Genomic DNA, 22,368 nt, shown 5'->3' on the forward strand with positions numbered 1-22,368 from the left:
GTTCTTAGACTTGACACCAAAAGTATGATCCATAAAGAGAAGACTTCATGGACCTTACCTAAATTGAAAAGTTTTCCACTGCAAAAGACTCTCTGAAGAGAACAAAAAGACAAACAACAGACTGGTAGAAAATATCCAACAAAGGACTAGTGTCTAGAGTATGCAGAGAACTCTCAAAACTCAACAGTAATTTACGAACAATTCAAGTAGAAAATGGGCAAAAGACATCAACAAACATTACACTGAAGAATATATACAAATGACAAATAAGCACATAAAAGATGTTTAACATCATTTAGCCATTACAGAAATGCAAATTAAAACCACAATGAGATATCACTATATACCTATCAGAATGGTTAAAATAAAATATAATGATAACACTACTTACTAACAAGGGATGGGGAGGAAAGAGAGGCTAGAGGGGTGTTAAGTAAAGGGTATAAGATTTCTTTTTTTTCTTTCCAATTTTATTGGGGAATTATTGACATATACCACTGTATCAGTTTAAGGTGTACAACATAATGTTTGATATATGTATATACAGCAAAATGATTATCAGAGTAAGGTTAGGTAACATCCACTACCTCACATAGTTATAAATTTTTTTCTTGTGATAAGAACTTTTAAGACCTACTCTCTTAGCAACTTTCAAACACATAAAACGTTATTAACTAAAGTCACTGTGCCATACATTATATCTGCAGAACTTATTTATCTTATAAATGCGAGTTTGTACCTTTAACCACCTTCACCCATTTCTCCCAAACCCTAAACCCATACCTCCAGCAACAACTAATCTATTCTCTGAGTTCGTTTTTTTCCTTAGGATTAGACATATAAGTGAGACCATATGGTACTTTTCTTTCTCTGTCTGACTTATTTCACTTAGCATAATGCCCTCAAGGTCCAGCTATGTTGTCATAAATGGCAGGATTTCCTTTTTTATGGTTGAATAATATACCATTGTATGGGGGGGGTGTATACACACATATATACACACACATTTTCTTTATCCATTCATCTGTTGACAGATACTTAGGTTGGGTTGTTCCAATGTCTTGGCTATTGTAAATAGTGCAGCAATGAACACAGCAGAGCAGCTATCTCTTTGAGATAGAGATTTTCTTTCCTTTGGATATATACCCAGAGGTAGGATTGCTGGATCACATGGCAGTTATATTTTAATTTTTTGAGAAATAGTCACACTGTTTTCCATAGTCGCTGTACCAATTTACATTCCCAGCAATGGTACACAAGGATTGTCTTTTCCCTACATCCTCACCAACACTTGTTATCTTGCCTTTCCGATGACAACCATTCTAATAGGTATGAGGTGATATCTCATTGTAGTTTTGATCTGCATTTCCCTGATGATTAGTGATGTTGAGCACCTTTTCATCTACCTGTGGGCCATCTGGATATCTTCTTTGGAAAAATGTGTATTTAGTTCCTCTGCCCATTTTTTAATTGGATTGTTTTTTGCTATTGAGTTGAATGAGTTGTTTATATATTTTGGTATTAACCCCTAATGAAATATATGATTTACAATTATTTTCTCACATTCTGTAGGTTACCTTTTCATTGTGTTGGTGGTTTCCTTTGCTGTGCAGAAGCTTTTTAGTTTCTCTTATTTTTGCTTTTGTTGCCCTTGTTTTTGGTGTCAAATCCAAAGAATCATTGCCAAGAGATTTCTTTTTGAGGTGTTGAAAATGTTCTATAATTGTGGTTATAGCTGTACATATCTGTGAATATACTAAAAATAGATGAATTGTATACTTTAAATGAGTGAATTTTATGCTATATAAATTGTATCTCAACAAAGTTGGTATAAAAAATTAATAGGAAAAAGTAAGCTGATTTCAGAAACTGATTTCTGAAAAACTGAAAATCTACATTACTGTGAAAACGACATTTTGTCTGAGTATCACAGACCATATCATCACATGATGCACTAAAAGGAATGAATTTGATTTCAAGGGGAAAAAAAATACTTACAAAATGCTCATTCTTATAACTGGTAACTCATTATCCTATTTTTTAAAAAACACTGACTATGTTAATATATTGTGTATTATATTTTAAAATAAAGATTTGACAGAACCTATAATCTTTTACTTCACAGATATGGACTTTGAAATCTCTCAGGGGAAAGTATGTTTAAGTTCATTTTGTATTTTCTTTTAACTTTTTATTATGAAGATGTTCAAATACACAATATAGAGAAAACAGTATTATGAACCCCATATTCCAATCATCCAGCTTCAATAATTATCAATTATTCTGTCTCTCTTATTTCATCTATTTCTTCTTCTCTGTTTTTTTCTCTGAAATATTTTAAAGCAAATCCTAGACATCATATCACTTCTCCTGTAAATATTCAGTGTGTCTTTAAGAGACAGGGATGTTTTTTAATGTAACAATATCATTGTGGCAACCAACAAAATTAATAATAAGACCTTAAATAATATACTATCCAGTCTGTGTTCAATTTTCACCCATGTTTAAAACTTTTTAAACATTCAGTACATAATAATATTATACATTATTGCTTTATCCTTTAATATATATATAAATAAAAAGAAAAATTACAAAATCAACTTTATAAAACCACACATACCAAAAGAAAAAAACATGTAAATTATGAAATTAAGTTTAACAAAAGATTTTAGTTTTCAGTTAATTTGACTGGCTTACCCTCAGGAGTACTATGATTAATAACTTTACTTTTTAAAGGAAAGAAAAACATCCCTCTGTGAAAGCTTTCCTATAGAAAGAAATATTGTTTAAAACTTGGACCTAATCCATTAACCAATCTTAAGATGGCCAACACAAATACTATCATGTAATTAAAAAAAAAATTGAAATAGCAGAAGCAAGTCAAGAGGAGTATATCCAATAGAAACTATAACATGGGTCTCTTGGACACTAAGAAATTAGTTACGGACAAATTACATTTTTAATGAATCTTCGGCAAAAAATATATTGAAAAATTATTCCCATAACGAAGAAAGTTTTTTGTGAACAGCAAATCATGCTATTAAACTGTCACAGAGCTTCTGAATACTTAGAATAATCTTAGAAGTGCACAAAACTCAAAATTCCATTTCATATCACAGTTTTTACATTCCAGAACTTATAAAGTTTTTTAAATTTTACAAATGTCATTAATGAAACAGCACTAAAATAAAACCAATAATGAAAAGCTCTGAAATAATCCCAACCCAGGTGTGATTTGTTATCATTTTTATTTATCTCTGTATTTAATTCACTAATATTTTGTTTAGGATCTTTACCATCAATGTTCAAGAGAAAATGTTCTATTATAATATCCTTGTTAGGTTTTGATTTTAAGGTTATATCAGCTTCATAAAACGAGCTCCACTTTTTAATTCTCAGGAAGAGTTTCTCTAAGACTGATTTTATTTTTACCTTAAATGTTCAGAAAAATTCACAGGCAAACCACATTAACCTGGAATTTTCTGTGTGAAAAAATGTTTAATTATAGACTCACATTTCTTTTGGTGAGGAAGATTCACCCTGAACTAACATCCATTGCCAGCCCTCTTCTTTTTGCTTGAGAAAGATTAGCCCTAAGCTAACATCTTTGCCACTCTTCCTCTACTCTGTACATGGGATGCCTCCACAGCATGGCTGATAAGTGGAGTAGGTCTACATCTGGGATCCGAGTCTGCACACCCGGGTCGCCAAAGCAGAGTGCAAAGAATTTTAACCACTCTGCCACAGGGCTGGCCTCCCATATGTTTAAATATTTACAAGTTACTTCAAGTTTTTTAAATTCTTGCTATGCAAGCTTTGTTACATTGTGTTTTTCAAGGAATCTGTCAGTTTCTTAGTTTCTAAATTTAGTGTACAATATCGTTCATAATATCTTCCTATTATCTTTCTAATATCTGTGGGCTCTCTACCAACACCCCTATTCCATTTCTGATGTTATGCCCTGTCTCTTCTTTTTCGTAATCAGTATTACTACAAGTCTGTTCAATTTATTAGTCTATTTGTAAAACCACCTTTTGGCTTTGTTGATTTTCTCTATTCTCATGTATATCTTTTCTTTCCTTCTACATCCCTTGGGTTTAACTTGTTCATTTCTAACTTCTTGAGATGCACAAATAGTGTGGATTTTAGGTTTTCTTCTTTTCTAATATGTGCAATTGAGACTAGAAATTTTCCTCAAAGCATAGCTTTACCTTAATCCTGTAAGATTTTAAATGTTCATTTTCATTCAATTCACATTTTCTAATTGTTATTGTGATTTCTTCTCTGACTCATGGATTATTCAGAAACATATTCTGAAACTCCAAAAATCTGAGTATTGTATGGCTATCTTTTTGCATTTGATTTCTAACAACTCCACTGTGTTCAGAGAGACAGAATATGTTCAATCATCTGAAATTTGTTGAAACTTGTTGAATGGCTCAGTATGTGTCAGTTCTGTTAAATCTTTCATGTATGCTTGAATATATATTCGGACTGGCAGTTATTGCCATGACCAAGTAGCCTGTATCAAAATTAACCCTCTTTCTGCCAAAAACAACTATAAGAGCTAGACAAACTCTATAAATGAACTGTTTAAAGGCACTGGAAAGCAACCAATATAAGCAAGAATTGAAGAACTACAATTCCCAAGAAAAGGGAAGGACAACATGAGATCAACATTCACCCTAGAATTTCCTCTGAAGACATTTGCAATTCACAGTCCAGGGTAAGTGAGTCCTAGCAGAAACCAGTAATCCTGTCTAGCTGAGACAGATACTGGAGTTCAATGAGTCTAAAGCAACTGGGACTTCAGGAGCAAAGATCTTGGAGTAACTGCAGGTAAGTGAGCCAAAAAATCTGCATTCAATCTTCCCTTAAAAAGTCTGACAACTGCTAAGCTTTGCATACACAGGGCAAGACTCCAAGACACCCTGCAGAAAGCAGCAGCTGAGACGCTAATGAGCTAAGCAGACATTTTAGTAACTGTACAGTCCTGAGGAAACAAAAGTAGGAATTCAGGAATGTAGTGGCCTTGGCAAACACCCTAGGTTTTCAGTGGAGAACCCAAAACGAATAAGGACAAAACTGAAACACATCACCTTTAATAAAACCTCAAACCAAACCCTGACTGGATTAAGGTGATCTGCCTGTTCTCTATCTTCTTGCCAGGAAAAAAATATATATATTTGTAGAAGGAGCCTCTATAATTTTTTTAATACACCACGTTAAACACTCAATTAATTATGAGGCACACTAAAAAAAACAGGGTCAAATAACTGAAAATCCCTCAAAAATGTTTTTAAAGTAACAAACCCACAGGTAGTTCAGATATTTTACTTTTCAGACATGGACTTTTTCAAATAGCTATTATTAACATACTCAAGAAAATATACATCAGACATACAGAACAGAGAAGTAGTGGACTAGAATACATATCAGGAAACAGTTTCCAGATTGAAGCATCCAAAGAAAAAAGAATGGGCAAGAATAAACATTACTTGTTAGACACAACACTTGTTACATACATATACACTTAGAATTACTTTACCTCTCTCTTGAAGTGATCCATTAATAATGAACAGATCTCTCTTTAAAATGTTTCTTGGCTACTTTGTCTTTTTTGCCTGGTATTAGAGCAACACCTGCTTTGATTTGAATAGAAATGCATAGTACATCTTTTCCCATATTTTCTTTTGATTTTTCTATGTCTTCATATTGAAGGTGTATCTCTTGTAAGCAGAACATAGTTGGGCTTTATTTTTAATGCAGTCTTATAATCTTTGTTTTTAAATTTTAATATTCAGACTAATTACATTTAATGTAGGAATTGATATATCTGCATTTACTTCTACCATCTTATAGTTTGTTTCTCATTTGTCTCATATATTTTATGTTTCTTTTCTCTCCTGTCTTGCTTTCTTTTGCATTAATTGAAAAGGTTATTAGTTGAACATTCTTTTACTCATCCTTGTGGTTTTCTTCAGTTTATAACATAAATCATTGACTTAAACGTCTAATACAAATACAAACGTCTACTACTTTTGTAACTTCCCAGACAATGCCAGGACCCTAGGAAATAGAAACTCCTCTTATTCCTCTCCTGTCTTTTAGACTACTGTTACAAATTTTCATTCTACATATATCGAAAGCTCTACAAGACATTATGTTTCACGGTCAAAAGACATTTAATGTTATGCATATCTTTACTCCTTCTGGTGTTCTTCATTCCTTCATGTATTTCTGGCTTTCCATCTGGGATCATTTTCCTTCCACCTGAAAAACTCTGCAGTATTTCTTTTAGTGTAGGTCTGCTGACTGCAAATTCTCTCAATTTTTGTCTAGAATGGTCTTTATTTCACCTTTGCTTTTGAAGGACATTTCTGCTGGATATAGAATTCTACCTTGACAGTTATTTTCTTTCAGCACCTTAAAGATGTCATTCCACTGTCATATGGCTTCCATCAACGATCAGCTTACTCTTGCTCCTTTGAAAATAGTCTTTTTTTTTTTAGCTCTGACTACAAGCATACTTCAGAGATATTGTGGTTTTGGTTCCAGACCACCACAAAAAAGTGAACACTACAATAAAGCAAGTCACATGAATTTCTAGTTTCGCAATACATTTAAAAGTTATGTTTACACTATGCTGTAGTCTACTAAGTATGCAATAGCATTACGTCCAAAAAAACAATATACATACCTTAACTAAAAAATACTTTATTGCTAAAAAATATGCTAACCATCATCTGAGTCTTCAGTGAGTCACAATCTTTTTGCTGGTGAAGGGTCTTGTAAAGAATGCAGTATCTACAAAGCGCAAGAATACAAGGTATTCCTGTACTTGTAAGGATTTTCTTTCTTTGATTTTTAGTATTTTTATTATATTGCAGCTAAATGAGATTTATTTTGTATATTTCCTGCTTGGAGTTTATAGTGCTTCTTGAATATGAGACTCGATGCCTTTTGACAGTTTGGGGAAATTCTCAGTGATTATCTCTTCAAATGTCGCTTTTGCACCATTCACTCCACCCCTTCACAGACTCCATTTACAGATGTGCCTCTTATACCCTTCCCTGCATTTTTCCATCACTTTTCTCTCCATGATTTAGCCTCAATATTTTCCACTGTTATTGTTAGCGTCATTGAGTCAATTTCGACTCCCAGAAACCCTGTGCACAGCACAGCGGAACCCCAGCTGATCTTTTTGCACCATCACTCACCTTCTGGCACTGTATCAGACAATGCTGTGCTGCTATCCACAGGGTTTTCATGGCGAAGTTTTTCAGAAGTGGGTGGAAAGGTCCTTATTCCTAGTCTGTCTTAGTCTGGAAGCTCAGCTAAAACCTGTCTACCATGGGTGACCCTGCTGGTATTTGAAATACCAGTTGCATAGCTTTCAGCATCACAGCAACATGCAGCTGCCACAGTGTGACAAGTCACATATGGGTGGTGTCATTCCCTGACCAGGAAATGAACCCAGACTACAGCGGTGAGAGTGCCAAATCTTAACCACTAGACCACTAGAATTGGCTATATTTTACTATACTTAGAATTAACTTTCCTAAATTTTAAATCTCTTCTTAATAAGAGTAAACACAATAGATGTTTTAAGAATTTCATTCATCTTCCTGGATTCCTCTCTTCCAGAGCACTGTGACCAAAAAGTCTGGATTGGTTGCTCTCTAGACCCATTACACAGCTATCATCCTGGAAACACCACCATAGAATTATTACCTTTGCCTCTCTTCCATGCTGGTCCTCTCCAGTAGTGATTGAGTCCAAGAAGGTAAAAAACTTTTTGAGATCTTGCATATTTGAAAATATCTTTAATCTACTCTCACATTTAGTGGATAATTTGGCTAGACAGAATTTTTTTATTTTTTTGGGAAATAGAATTTTAGATTAAAAATTATTTTCCTTTAGAATTTTGAAGACATTGCTCAATTTTATTGTGGCCTCTAGTGATAGTCTGGCAAAAGCAGATGTCATTCTAATACTTGGTCATTTGTATATAAACTGATTATTTTCTCTAATTATTTAGAGCCTCTCCTCATCTGAACTATTCACAACTTTCACACCATGTTTTGGTGTCAACTCTATTTTCATCCATTAATTAAACATTAATGAGCCCTTTCTGTCTACAAACTTATATCCTTCTGTTAAAGGAAATTTCCTTTATCTCTTCTGTGATTTTCTCCTTTCCTTTCTCCCTCTTTCTATAACCCATGTTATTCAAATAGTGGATATTCTTATTATCTATTTTTATATAACAAGCCAAAACTTAGCATCTTAAAACACTAACCATGTTATTTCCATGCAATTATTTAAGTCAGGAATCTGAGGAGTGCTCAGTGATGGGGCTCATGGCATCTCCACATGGTGTCAGCTAGGGTGTCAGCAGAATGTTCCTGATGGCTTCACCACATGCTTGAGCCTTGGCACTGTTGGCTGAGACAGCTAGGTTCTCCTTCTTGTGGCCCTTTCTCTTCACAAGGTCTGTGGCCTATCCTGGGCTTCTTTACATGGCAGCTGGCTTCCAACAAGGAGAAAATGGAAGCTTCAAGGCCTATTATGGGCTAGGCTGGGAACTTAGTGAACATCACTCTTGTAACATTCTATTGATCACATCAAGTCACAGGTCCAACCAAAGATTCAAAGAGAGGAGAAACAGACTCTACCACTTGATGGTGAGAATGGCATACATGCCCAAGGATGGGAGGAATTTTAAAAATTTCCAAAAAATGAATAAAAGGATAGATTGAATTATTAATAATATTATGGAAGAAATAGTTTCTTAAAAAAATAAACCTTTTTTTTAAAAAAGAAATTCATTTATATAAATGAATATATAAAACCATAGTTGGCACCCATCTTTGCATACAATCTACCCCAGTCTGCAATCTGGCTTCAGATTGCCAAAGTCTCTCAAGGCCATCAGACAATCATCCAATTACAGTATCAGCCTCAAAGACCAATATCTCATGATCTATATCAAATCTGGATATTTTCCGTAGGTGTGGGTTCTCTTGACCTGGAAATCTGGCAGTTCAGTAAGAGAGCAGGGCTTGAAGTGGAAGTGAGGATGAGGCATCTCATCTTTATAGACAGTCTTTCATTTAATCTCCGTGCTTTCAATAAAATACTCCCATCTTCCAATGTGCCTAGTATCCCTCAAGGTCAGATACCATCTTTTTACCTTCTCTAGAGAATAAACCTCCCATAGTCCGCCGGGGTGAGGGAAACAGTCTTTCTGTTACTTGGAGTTGAGGGGAGCTGGGGAGAATTCGGGATGCTGTTAACATATAAGCCCTACCCTTTACCCTCACTTTCAGAGATACCTGCTCCCATCAATATCTGACCCTTTGGGGAGTTGTGTGGAGCAAATTGCATTACTTTACAATTTTGCCCATTCTCTGAGCTTAGAATCCAGCTAGCTCAATCAAATGTCACCACTAGTCTTTCTGCTTTACAACTTCCAAAACTTTGTTCACATTATCTCTTTTCCTGTCTCTTCTTCCTTAAATCCTATTTTTAAACCCTTTTATATCATTTTAGTTGAGTTTGGGGAAAGGGCAAAGTAAATGCATGTGCTGAATCTGCTAACTTTAACAAAAACCACTTTTTATGGCATTTAATTAGAATCAAAATTATAGAATTAGAATATAGAATCATTACAAGCTTCAGTACTATAGCTACTTTTACTATAAATTACTTAAAATATATACCATAATTCACTGTGCATCAAAACCTCAAAACTGAAGACCAAAGTGGTCAAAAATAAAATTTCCTGATATATTAACAAGGGTATTTTTAAGCCTAGTTATAATCAAGATCTATTATTTCATCTTAATCAAATGGGTCACACTCATGAATAACCTGACAGTAGTGCTTCAAACAAAACCATGATATGTGCTAACACTATGACTCCTTTAAATTTTTTGCCATTTTGATTTTTAATACATTTCTCAGACCCTTTCAAGATACAGAAACTAAGCTTTATGATTCCACATTTTCCTACCTTTTCCTAAGAGAAAATGCCTATTCTCAATTTTCTACTACTCAGTCTGTATAGAGAAACCAAGGGCAACTTACTGGGTAAAAGTAAGGAATATTACTTGAAATAAGCCAATGCAACTTACTAAGACCAAGAGGGAAAAAAAATCCATAACGTGAAGTTGGCAATACCTTTGTTATGTCCAATAAAACATTTTTTTCTGAACCAAAAAACTTCAAAGGGACCTTTCATTGAAGAAAGAAGGAAGTAGTATTCTTAAGTTGTTCCTTAACTCATAACACAAATTTATTATTACTATCATCCTAAAATCCAAGCCTCTATAGATGTATAAAAAACCCACTCTAAATTTCTATATAAAAACATTTTATGAAGGAAATTCTTAAGGGATACATTCCAGGTGGGGCCTCAGAATAATAGCCATTCTATTTATTTGTTCCTCTTAATTATTCTGATGGTAAAGAAAACAGATGTGTGAGCAAAGATAAACAAAGAATATTATTTTAGTACCAAAATAATATCCCAATATTAATGAAATGAAGTAGTGACATGCTACTTAAAACTGTATACTGCCTAGAGGATGGACTAGCCTATTTTTTTCTATTTTAAGTCAAAAGGGTTATAAAGGATCTTATAAATGAACTGACAAATGAAATCATTCTCCTTAAAGTTTACAGAGAGCAAACTTGAGACTAAAATGAGCTCCACAGCTTTTGTACAATTTTAAAGATTATTTTATTATTTTAACTAAGGTAAATTAGTATCACTTAAATGATGAATAAAGACAAACATATAAAGTTAGCACCAATTGCAAATTAAATATCTCCACATACATCCACCTGTCTACTACATAAAAGAGTTGATTCAAAGTCACTTGCCATTTTTGCGGGAAGTCTTCTGCACTGGCATTGGTGGGCAAGATTGGGCAGGCGCTACATCTAAAGAAGCAGTAGAGCCTGTATGATGAGCCTTTACCTTGTCAGCCCAACTGACACCTGTAGGAGCCAGACGGGGTGCAGCCCCTGTGCCAGGCGAACTCCTATGGAGAAAATGACTGCATTAATAAATCAAATATGGAAGTTAAAACATTAAATATTTAATTAATATATTTAAATTTTAAGTAAACTGTGTGTGGGTGTGTCTGTATCCACATTTCCAGAGTAACATACTATTACAGCAATTTAAGGCAAATATATTCATAAACTTATCTTGGTCTAATACTTCATTAACATACTATAACATATTATATGGAAACCAGGATAATATAGAAAATCTGAGTTCAGTTTAAAAGAAAATTTCAGTTAAATGGGTAACCTTAAAAAGTATGCATATATATCAAACTTATTTTCATTTAAAACATTTTTTAATAACAGAAATGTGCATTAATTTACCAATCTACTGATACAGACACTACTAAAATCGGCTTTTTCTTTTTTTTTTTGTTTTTGTTTTTAAAAAGAATTGTTTATTTACTGAACCTGGGGCAGATTAGATACACAACCAATTTTAAATTTACATCTGTTAATTCAATTTTGAAGTGTTTTCACACGCACACACACATTGGCATGCAACAGTTGTCCTAAGGTAACAGTGACCTTAAACTGTTGCCAAGTATTTTCACCTAAGGTTGAAAAATTGTTTATCCTGAACATGAAAACCTGTAAAAATTTAAATTAATTATATAAAACTCGTTACTTGTAGTTTTCCCCTTGCAAAGATCCAAAAGAAATGTCCAAGTAACTAATATACACCAGTCACAACATAATCCTGGATCGTCCCTACACCAAAACCAGATGCTCTTTTAATTTTAAACCCATCATCAGAGACCAAGAAAAAGTCATTTTGTTTTATACAAAACACAATTCACATGTGCCGAAAAACAAAAACCCTAGTACGGACAGTGATGTTCAGTACCCTAATTAAACCTTAGTGGCCAAAATGCCACTGATCAAAAATAAAATAGTGGCTGTATATCACTGCAATCAAATCCAAGAGGCTTTAACCCTTTGGCATCAGAAATTCAGATTTTCCCAATTGTGTGAATGCATAGCTCCTACGTGCCAAGAGCAGAGAAAGCAACGTGCCAGCACAGAAAGGAAAAGAGCTACCATTTGCTGAAACACCCAGAGAACTGGCTTTAATAAACCTTTTACAAGGTTAGGCAGAAACCCAAAACAGTTATTAGCTGCTCGTGTCATCAATTTAAGTGGAGGTGATTGAGTCCAAAGGTTCAAAGTAAAAATTTACGGGGAAAAATGTTGTTGGGTTAAGTCTTATCCTCAAAGCAAAAATGACATAAAAGTACCAATCTGGTAGCATACTCCAAAGTCACAGAGCTCTGCCATCAGGCTGGGGAGAAAATCAAGATTCAGACTGTTGTTTCTCATAAGGACTCAACAAAATGAATTTTTAATGACTTAATAAGGGTCCAAAGGATGCAATAATTTTAGTAAATTACTACTGGTAAAGTACTATCCTGAACAAACTGCCTCTTATTACAAAAACAAAAGAAAAGGAAGATATAATAAGGACTATATACCTATATTTCACTTACAGTGTTTGAGTTCCAGAAGGGCCTGTACACTGGAGGCAGAATTCATGTAAGAAATTATGCCAATCAAACGTCAAATTTTCACTATAACTTTCCTAAAAAGGGTTTTCTCCCAATAGCTATTAATCACAAAGAAACATAAGCTGTGAATGTACAGTTCAGAAAATAAAAATGTAGAAACTCATGACATTATTATGACCAAGATGTCTGGTAAACAGTGAGTTAATTATGAGTTTGAGAGCATCACAAAGAGGCTTTTAAACCACCATGCGGACTTCAAAGAACCTCTTCAGGTAGTAGATCTGCCCCAACATCATGGCAATGAGAACCAGGGCTTCGAAGAAGGACCAGAGGACCACTCTGCTGTTCGTGTTGTCGTTGATTGCTCTGTGTATTCGCTCTCGAACATCCATGTACTCCTGTTCATGCTTTACAGCTGTCATCGCCACTACTAGCTCAATAATCATTTCTTCTAGCTTGTTCTGGTGAGCTTCTGTTTCCATGTCTTGTCCTTGCGGGACCTCCCCAATATCAATGGAGAACATCACTATCTTTGGAGTCATGGTGGACATCCTATTACTAAAACAAAACTTATATGTTCCGTCCATGTGAGCAGCAAAGGTGTATTTCCCACTAGACTCCCAGTCTCCTTTATAAATTCCTTTATTGTCAGGCCCTGTAATCTCCACATCGATGTCCAGGAAGCCACCCTCAGCCACCTCGAAGATGAGGCCCATCTTGGGGCCCGAGGTGACCCGCTTGAAGAAGCACTCCTCGGCATGTGTGTCAATGCTGACGAAGTAGCCAGAGGCCGTGGCCAGGAGAGCAGCCAGGAGCACCAGCAGCTCAGCGAGCGTCACCATGGTGGGGCTGGGGCCGAAGACACGACCAGGACTGCGGCCTCCAGAGCTGCCGCCACCGCCGCCACCTAAAATTGGCTTTTTGTGTACATTTTTTTCTTGCTAAGGAAAATTAGCCCTTAACTAACATGTGTTGCCAATCTTCCTCTTTTTTTTTTCTGCTTGAGGAAGATTAGCCCTGAGCTAACAGCTGTGCCAATCTTCCTCCACTTTATAGGTGGGATGCGACCACAGCATGGCTGATGAGTGGTGTATGTCTGCACCCAGAACATAAACCCACAAACATGGACTGCCGAAGCAAAGTGAGCCAAACTTAACCACTATGCCATGAGCCTGGCCCCATGTACATTTCTTACAAGGACCACAAGTGTGATATCTCAGTGACAATGTCCAGTTTTGGTTTCTTTAAAATGCAGTGAGAATTTAGAGACACCTATTAAACAATCTAAGGGCAGAATCCTCCTCAAGTTTAATAACATTTTCTCCAATCTTTCACCATGGTCCTATCCACTCCTCATTTTACAGCAAAACTTCGATAGTTCACCTTTATCGAAGCTTTCCAAAATCTTGCTGTAGTTTTCAAAGAAACAATGACTCTCTTTGCACACCTACTTCACTGATTTAATTAATACGTAAATTATGAATTAAAATAATTAAGACAACTTGAATAAACAAGTTTGGTAACTAACTACATATTATGAGTAAGCACTGAACTCAATGAGTAAGAGCTGAAGTGAGTAGATATACTAAAGGTAGCCAATTTTTCAGCATACTAAAAGAAATATGTTTCACAAATTCACAACACAAGTTGGAATAATATTTGCGAAAAATAACTGAGATGGGAAGGAGGAAAGGGAGTGAATCACTTTACACTAAGGAAATAAGACGCCATGAGAAAATGGACTATGTTATACACGAGATTTTGAATACAAACTTCAGGGTAGCCACTAAACTAAAAAGCAAAAAAGAGACAAAAAAAACAAATAAGGAAAAAACGAAACACGGAATAAAAAACTGCCTAATTCAAAGGGTAGACCAAAACACACAGGACGAGAAACAAAGGAAATGCAGGAAAGCCAGAAAAAGAGTGATATAATGACAGCATTAAGCCCTCATACATCAATAATCACCCTCAATGTAAACGGACTGAACTCTCCAATAAGAAGACACAGAGTGGCAAGGTGAATTAAAGAACAAGATCCAACAATTTGTTGCCTCCAGGAAACAAATCTCAGCTCCAATGACAAACACAGGCTCAGAGTCAAGGAGTGCAAGACGATACCAAGCTAATGGCAAACAAAGAAAGTAGGTGTCACAATACGTAATCAGACAAAGTAGATTTCAACATAAGGCAGGTAAAGAGAGACAAAGAGAGGCAATATAAAATGGTCAAAGGGACACTACATCAAGGTGAAAGGAGCACCAAAGTTCATAAAGCAACTATTAACAAACTTAAAAGAAGATATTAAAAATAACACAATAATAGTAGGGGACCTCAACACCCCACTCACATCATTGGACACATCATCCACACAGAAAACCAACAAGGAAAAAGTGGAATTAAACAAAAATCTAAAACAGGTGGATTTAATAGACATATATAGAAAACTCCATTCAAAAACAGCAGAATACACATTCTTCTCAAGTGCACAGAGAACATTCTCAAGGTTAGACCACATGTTGGGAAACAAGGCAAGCATCTATAAATTTAAAAAAATTGAAGTAATAACAAGCATCTTCTCTAATCATAATCTGTAAAGCTACAAATTAATTACATGAAAAAAGCTGAGAAAGAGACAAAGATGTAGAGACTGACAAATATGCTACTGAACAAGCAATGGATCATTGCATGATTTGCATGAAATCAAACAAGAAATCAAAAAATATCTGGAGACAAATGAAAATGATAACATGCCATACCAACTCATATGGGATGTGGTAAAAGCTGTACTAAGAGGGCAATTCATCGCAATACAGGCTCACCTTAAGAAACAAGAAAAATCCCAAATAGGTAATCTCAAATTACAACTAACTAGATCAGAAAAAGAAGCACAAAGCCCAAATTCAGCAGAAGGAGACAAATAATAAAAATCAGAGCAGAAATGAATGCTATTGAAACAAAAAGGCAGCAGTAAAGATCAATGAAACAAAGAGGTGGTTCTTTGAGAAGATAAATAAAATTGACAAGCCCCTAGCCAGACTTAAAGAAAAAAAAGAGAGAATGCTCAGATAAACAAAATCAGAAATGAAAGTGGAGAAATAACAACAGACTGAACAGAAATACAACAGATTCTAAGAGAATACTACAAAAAACTGTATGCCAACAAAATGGATAACCTAGAGGAAATGGATAAATTCTTAGACTCTTACAACCTCCCAAAGCTGAGTCAAGAAGAAACAGACCATCTGAACAGACCAATCACAAGGAAAGACATTGAAATAGCAATCAAAAGCATCCCAAAGAATAAAACCCCAGGACCAGATGGCTTTGTTGGGGAATTCTACCAAACTTTCAGAGAAGATTTAATACTTATCCTTTTCAAGCTATTCCAAAAAATTAGGGAGGATGGAATACTTCCTAACACATTCTACGAGGCCAACATCACTCTGATACCAAAGCCTGACAAGGAAAAAGAAGCAGAAAAAAGGAGAACTACAGGCCAATATTGCTGATGAATATAGATGCAAAAATTCTCAACAAAATTTTGGCAACTCGAATTCAGCAATACATCAAAAGTCTCATATGTCACGATCAAGTGGGATTCATTCCAGGGACACAGGGATGCTTCAACATCTGCAAATCAATCAACATGATACACCACACCAACAAATTGAGGAATAAAAACCATATGATCATCTCTTTAGATGCAGAGAAAGCATTTGACAAGATCCAACAGCCATTTATGATACAAACTCTGAACAAAATGGGGATAGAAGGAAATTATCTCACTATAATAAAGGTTATATATGACAAACCCACAGCTAACATCATACTCAACAGGGAAAAACTGAGCGCCATCCCCCTGAGAACAGGAACAAGAAAAGGATGCCCACTATCACCACTCTTATTCAACATAGTACTGGAGGTTTTGGCCAGAGCAATTAGACAAGAGAAAGGAATAAAAGGAAAACAAATAAGGAGGGAAGTAGTGAAACTCTCGCTGTTTGCAGACAACAAGATCTTATAATAGAAAACCCCAAAAAATCGATTGGAAAACTAATACAAATAATTAACAACTACAGTAAAGTTGCAGGGTACAGAGTCAACTTACAAAAATCAGTTGCTTTTCTACATTTCAATAACAAACTTACAGAAAGAGAACTCAAGAATATAATTCCATTTGCAATCACAACTATAAAAATAAAGTACCTAGGAATAAATTTAATCAAGGAGGTGAAGGACTTATACAATGAAAACTGTAAGACATTACCTAGAGAAACTGATAATGACTTAAACAGATGGAACGAGATTCCTTTCTTATGGATTGGAAGAATAAGCACAGTTAAAATGTCCATACTACCCAAAGCAATCTACAGATTCAGTGCAATCCCTATCAGAATCCCAAAGACATTCTTCACAGAAATAGAGTAAAGAATGCTAAAATTCATATGGAGCAATCAAAGACCCCAAATTGCCAAGGCAATCCTGAGAAAAAAGAACAAAGCTGGAGGTATCACAATCCCTGACTTCAAAATGTATTAAAAGCCATAGTGACCAAAATGGCATGGTACTGGTACAAAAACAGGCACCCAGATGAATAGAACAGAACTGAGAGCCCAGAAATAAAACCACACATCTACAGTCAGCTAATCTTCGACAATGGTGCCAAGACCATACAATGGAGAAAAGATAGTCTCTTCAATAAATGGTGTTCAGAAAATTGGACAGTCACATGCAAAAGAATGAAGGTAGGTCACTATTTCACAACATACACAAAAATTAACTCAAAATGGATCAAAGACTTGAAGATACGTCTTGAAACTATAAAACTCCTGTAAGATAATATTGGTAGTACACTCTTTGACATCGAACTAAAAAGGATCTTTTCAAATAGTATTTTTTCTCAGACAAGGGAAACAAAAGACGAAATAAACAAGAGGGAATTCATCAGACTGAAGAGCTTCTGCAATGCATAAGAAACTAGGATCAAAACAAAGAGACAACTCACCAACTGGGAGAAAATGTTTGCAAATCATATATCTGACGAGGGTTAATCTCCATAACATATAAGGGACTCACACAACTGAACAATAAGAAAGCAAACAACCCAATCAAATACTGGGCAGAGGAGATGAACAGACATTTTTCCAAAGAAGATATACAGATGGCCAAAAAACACATGAAAAGATGTTCAAATCACTAATCACCAGGGAAATGCAAATCAAAACTACACTAAGATACCACCTGACACCTGTTAAAATGGCTATAATCACTAAGACTAAAAATAACAAATGTTGGAGAGGGTGTGGAGAAAAGGGAACCCTCATACACTGCTGGTGCCAATGCAAGCTGGTGCAGCCACTATTCAAAACAGTATGGAGATTCCTCAAAAAGCTAAAAATAGAACTACCATATGACCCAGCTATCCCACTACTGGGTATGTACCCAAACAACTTGAAATCCACAATCCAAAGTAACATATGCACCCCTATTTTCAGTGCAGCACTATTCACAATAGCCAAGACATGTAAGCAATGCAAGTGCCCATTAACAGATGACTGGATAAAGAAGACGCGGTATATATATACAATGAAATACTACTCAGCCATAAAAAAAGACAAAACCATGCCATTTGCAATAACATGGAAGGACCTAGAGGGAATTATGCTAATCTAAATAAGCCAGTCTGAGAAAAACAAACACCAGATGATTTCACTCATATGTGGAATATAAACAAGTACTGGGACAAAGAAAACAGTTCAGTGGTTACCAGGGGAAGAGGGGGGTGAGCAGAGCACAGGGGTGAAAGGGAGCACTTACGTGGTGATCGTCAAGAAATAACGTACAAGCAAAATGGTGGAGTGAGCAGTTTTCTTTGTCTCTCCCACTTCAAATCTACAACTAATTGGACATTCATCGGTCAACAAAGGCTATCCACACAGCATCTCAGGACACCCAAGAGACCTGTGCTGCTATACGTCGGAAGGCAGATGGAGTTCCCCCCGGGAGGAGTGGAGATAGGTGAAAACTCTCCAACCCACGACCCCTGGACAGCCTAGTACCTGCAAGTGACTTTCTTCCAGCAGACACGCTCACAGCAACGCCATGCACAAAGGGTGGGCATGTGCAGGTATCGGCGGAGCAACGATGGAAGCAGGTGACGACAGCCCTACCTAAAACCTCCACGATTGCCCCTAAGCCCAGGGGGAAAATCCATGGTCCTGAACCAGTGGCAGGGAAAGCCTCTACTCGCCATTAGTGGAGAGGCCCCACCCAGCATTCAGAATGCTGGGAGGCTCCGGGAGAGGAGGATCCTGGACAGGGCAGCAGCCCGTCAGCCGCCTCTGACTCACGGACTTCGGCTGTGTCCCAGAGGGGGTAAGGGACACCCAGTGTGACTGTGTGCAAGGGCGGGGGCGCGTTGGAGTCCCAGCCGCCCTGCTCTGTGGTCCAGGGGGAAAATCCACAGTCCCAGAACAGCAACAGCAAAGGCCTCTGGGCAGCATTAGTGGACAGGCCACGCCCGGCAATTACAAGGCTGGAAGACCCTGAGGCAGGAGTAGCAAAGCTGGGTGAGCTAACCACAGACTGCAGTAGATACCCATAGCTCTTGTGGCCCATAGTGGACAAATGAGATATTGTGGGCCCTGACAGTGACAGAGCTGTGAATATAGGTGATCCTGCTCCCGGCCACTGGGAAAGCCGATAACACCACTACAGACCCTAAGGAGGGAGTGCGTCTAGGTGGTCTGCGATACTAGACACCAGCAACCTGAGGCCCCCTTGCGATTGTACCCACAGCTGACAAGGAACCCCACAGGAGCACTGTGACTATGAGGACGGACCCAGGTCCAGGCAGCAACAGCTGACAGGAATCCTGGTCAGTGGAGATTAATAAACAGTACCCCCCACACACTCCAGTAGAAGCAAGTGGAAGCAGTAACTAAACTCTATCTCTATGTGGAGGCACAAATACACACCATCAAGCAATATGAAAAAATATATTAAATCTCCAGAACAAAAGGAAAATGACAAATACCCAGAAAACAATCCCAAAGATGATGAAATCTGCAACCTAAATGACAAGGAATTCAAAACAGCCATCATTAAAAAACTCAACAAGTTAAAAGAGAATACAGATAGACAACTGAAGGAGTTCAGGAGTTATGTCACAAAAGAGCTTGATACCATAAAGAAGAAGCAATCAGAAATACTGGAGATGAACACAATGGAGGAGATTAAGAAAAATCTGGGCTCTCGGAATAGTAGGGTTGATAATGTGGAGGACAGAATTAGCAATTTGGAGGATGGGAATATAGAAATGCTGCAGATAGAGGAGGAGAGAGAACTAAGACTAAAAAGAAATGAAGAAACTCTCCGAGAATTAGCCAACTCAATTAGGAGATGCAACATAAGGATTACAGGCATCCCAGAGGGAGAAGAGGAGGAGAAGGAGGCAGAATGACTGTTCAAAGAAATAATGGCTGAGAACTTTCCAAACCTGGGGAGAGAGATGGAACTCAATGTGACAGAAGCAAATAGATCTCCAAACTTTCTCAATGTTAAAAGACCAACTCCAAGGCATATAGTAGTGAAACTTCCAAAAATCAATGACAAAGAGAAAATACTAAGGGCAGCAAGACAGAAGAAAATAACCTACAAAGGAACTACCATAAGGCTGTCAGCAGATTTCTCAGCAGATACCTTACAGGCTAGAAGAGAGTGGAATAATATATTCAAAACTCTAAAGGACAAAAACTTTCAGCCAAGAATACTCTATCCAGCAAAAATATCCTTCAAATATGATGGAGAAATAAAAACCTTCCCAGATAAACAAAAGTTAAGGGAGTTCATTGCCATAAGACCTCCTCTACAAGAAATGCTCAGGAAGACCCTCATACCTGAAAAATCAAAAAAAGGAAAGAGGCTACAAATCTCAGAGGAAAGGAGATAAGGAGAAAGACAAGACCAGAAAGTTGCAGCTCTCCATCAGAACAGGTTAGCAAAAGTTAAGTATAACATTAAAGATAAAAGGAACAGAAACACCAAGAATAAATATAATCTTGTCATTTTAACCACAAACTCACAACACAAGAAGAAAGAAAAGAAAAAAAAGAAAATCTGACAATAACAACCTAGAAGGGGAAGAGGAGAGGGATGGAACGTCTTAATCTCAGGAAATAAGAGGCTATCAGAAAATGGACTATCTCATCAATGAGATGTTTTATACAAACCACTAGGTAACCCACTAAATAAATAAGAAGAATAAAGACACAAATTACAAATAAGAAAAAAAACAATATAGAAATCTACCTACCTCAATTAGTAGTCCAAAAATCATGGGAGGAGAAACAAAGGAAATGCAAAAGAACCAGAAAACAAGTGATAAAATGGCAGCGTTAGGCCCCAACATTTCAATAATGACTCTAAATGTAAACAGACTGAACTCTCCAATCAAAAGACACAGAGTGGCAGGATGGATTAAAGAACAAGACCCAACAATATGCTGCCTCCAGGAAACACACCTCAGCCCGAAAGACAAACAGAGACTCAGAGTGAAGGGATGAAAGATGATAGTCCAAGCTAATAATGAACATAAGAAAGCAGGTGTCGCCATACTTATATCAGACAAAGTAGACTTCAAAGCAAAACAGATAAAGAAAGACAAAGAGGGGCAGTTTATAATGATAAAAGGGACACTTGAGCAAGATGACATAACACTTATAAATATATACGCACCCAACACAGGAGCACCAAAATTTGTAAAGCAACTATTAATAAAACTAAAAGGAGACATCAGCAACAATACAATAATAGTAGGGCACCTCAACACCCCATTAACACCAATGGATAGATCATCCAGACAGAAAGTCAACAAGGAAATTATAGAATTAAATGAAAAACTAGACCAGATGGACCTAATAGATATATACAGAACACTCCCTCCAAAATCAGCAGGCTACACATTCTTCTCAAGTGTGCATGGAACATTCTCAAGGATAGAACATATCTTGGGAAACAAAGCAAACCTCAACAAATTCAAGAGGGTTGAAATAATAGCAAGCATCTTTTCTGATCATAATGCTATGAAACTAGAAATCAACTACAAGAATAAAGCTGGGAAAGGGGAAAAAATGTGGAGAGTAAACGACATGCTACTGAACAAACAACGGACTATTGAAGAAATTAAAGAAGAAATAAAATATTATCTGGAGACAAATGAAAATGAAAACATGCCATACCAACTCATTTGGGACACAGTAAAAGCAGTCCTAAGAGGGAAATTCACTGCAATACAGGCTCACCTCAATGAACAAGAAAAATCTCAGATAAGCAATGTCAAACGACACCTAACAGAATTAGACAAAGAAGAACAAACCAAGCTGAAAGTCAGTAGAAGAAGAGGAAAAATAAAAATTCGAGCAGAAATAAACAATATTGAAACAAAAAAGATAGTAGAAAGGATCAATGAAATGAAGAGTTGGTTCTTCGAAAAAATAAACAAAATTAACAAACCCTTAGTCAGACTCAGCAAGAAAAAAAGAGAAGACTCAAATAAATAAAATTAGAGCTGAGAGAGAAGAAATCACAACAGATACCACAGAAATACAAAGGATCATAAGAGAATACTATGAAAAACTACATGCCAACAAATTGGACAAGCTAGAAGAAATGGACAAATTCTTAGACTCTTACAACCTCCCAAAACTGAAGCAGGGAGAAATAGAGAATCTGAGTAGACCAATCACAAGTAAAGAAATCGAAACAGTAATCCAAAACCTCC

General features: G+C 36.4%; 1 protein-coding gene and 1 pseudogene across 35 annotated transcripts in view; both read right to left on the reverse strand.

The window, feature by feature from the left end:
- SCAPER (S-phase cyclin A associated protein in the ER) overlaps window positions 1-22,368 on the reverse strand; it is a 490,115-nt gene that overhangs the window by 358,772 nt on the left and 108,975 nt on the right. For 29 of the 35 annotated variants that reach the window (XM_070504430.1, XM_014841435.3, XM_070504422.1 and 26 more), the window contains one exon: window positions 10,891-11,051. In XM_070504430.1, coding sequence (XP_070360531.1) covers window positions 10,891-11,051 — 161 coding nt within the window. Of the gene's footprint in view, window positions 1-1,577; window positions 1,757-10,890; window positions 11,052-22,368 lie in introns of those variants that run through there. The other 6 variants (XM_070504445.1, XM_070504444.1, XM_070504449.1 and 3 more) reach the window with 2 other exon arrangements.
- On the reverse strand, window positions 11,472-14,156 carry LOC106831303 (transmembrane emp24 domain-containing protein 2 pseudogene; annotated as a pseudogene).

Source organism: Equus asinus, chromosome 2, assembly GCF_041296235.1.
Source record: "Equus asinus isolate D_3611 breed Donkey chromosome 2, EquAss-T2T_v2, whole genome shotgun sequence".
NCBI classification, from domain to species: Eukaryota; Metazoa; Chordata; class Mammalia; order Perissodactyla; family Equidae; genus Equus; species Equus asinus.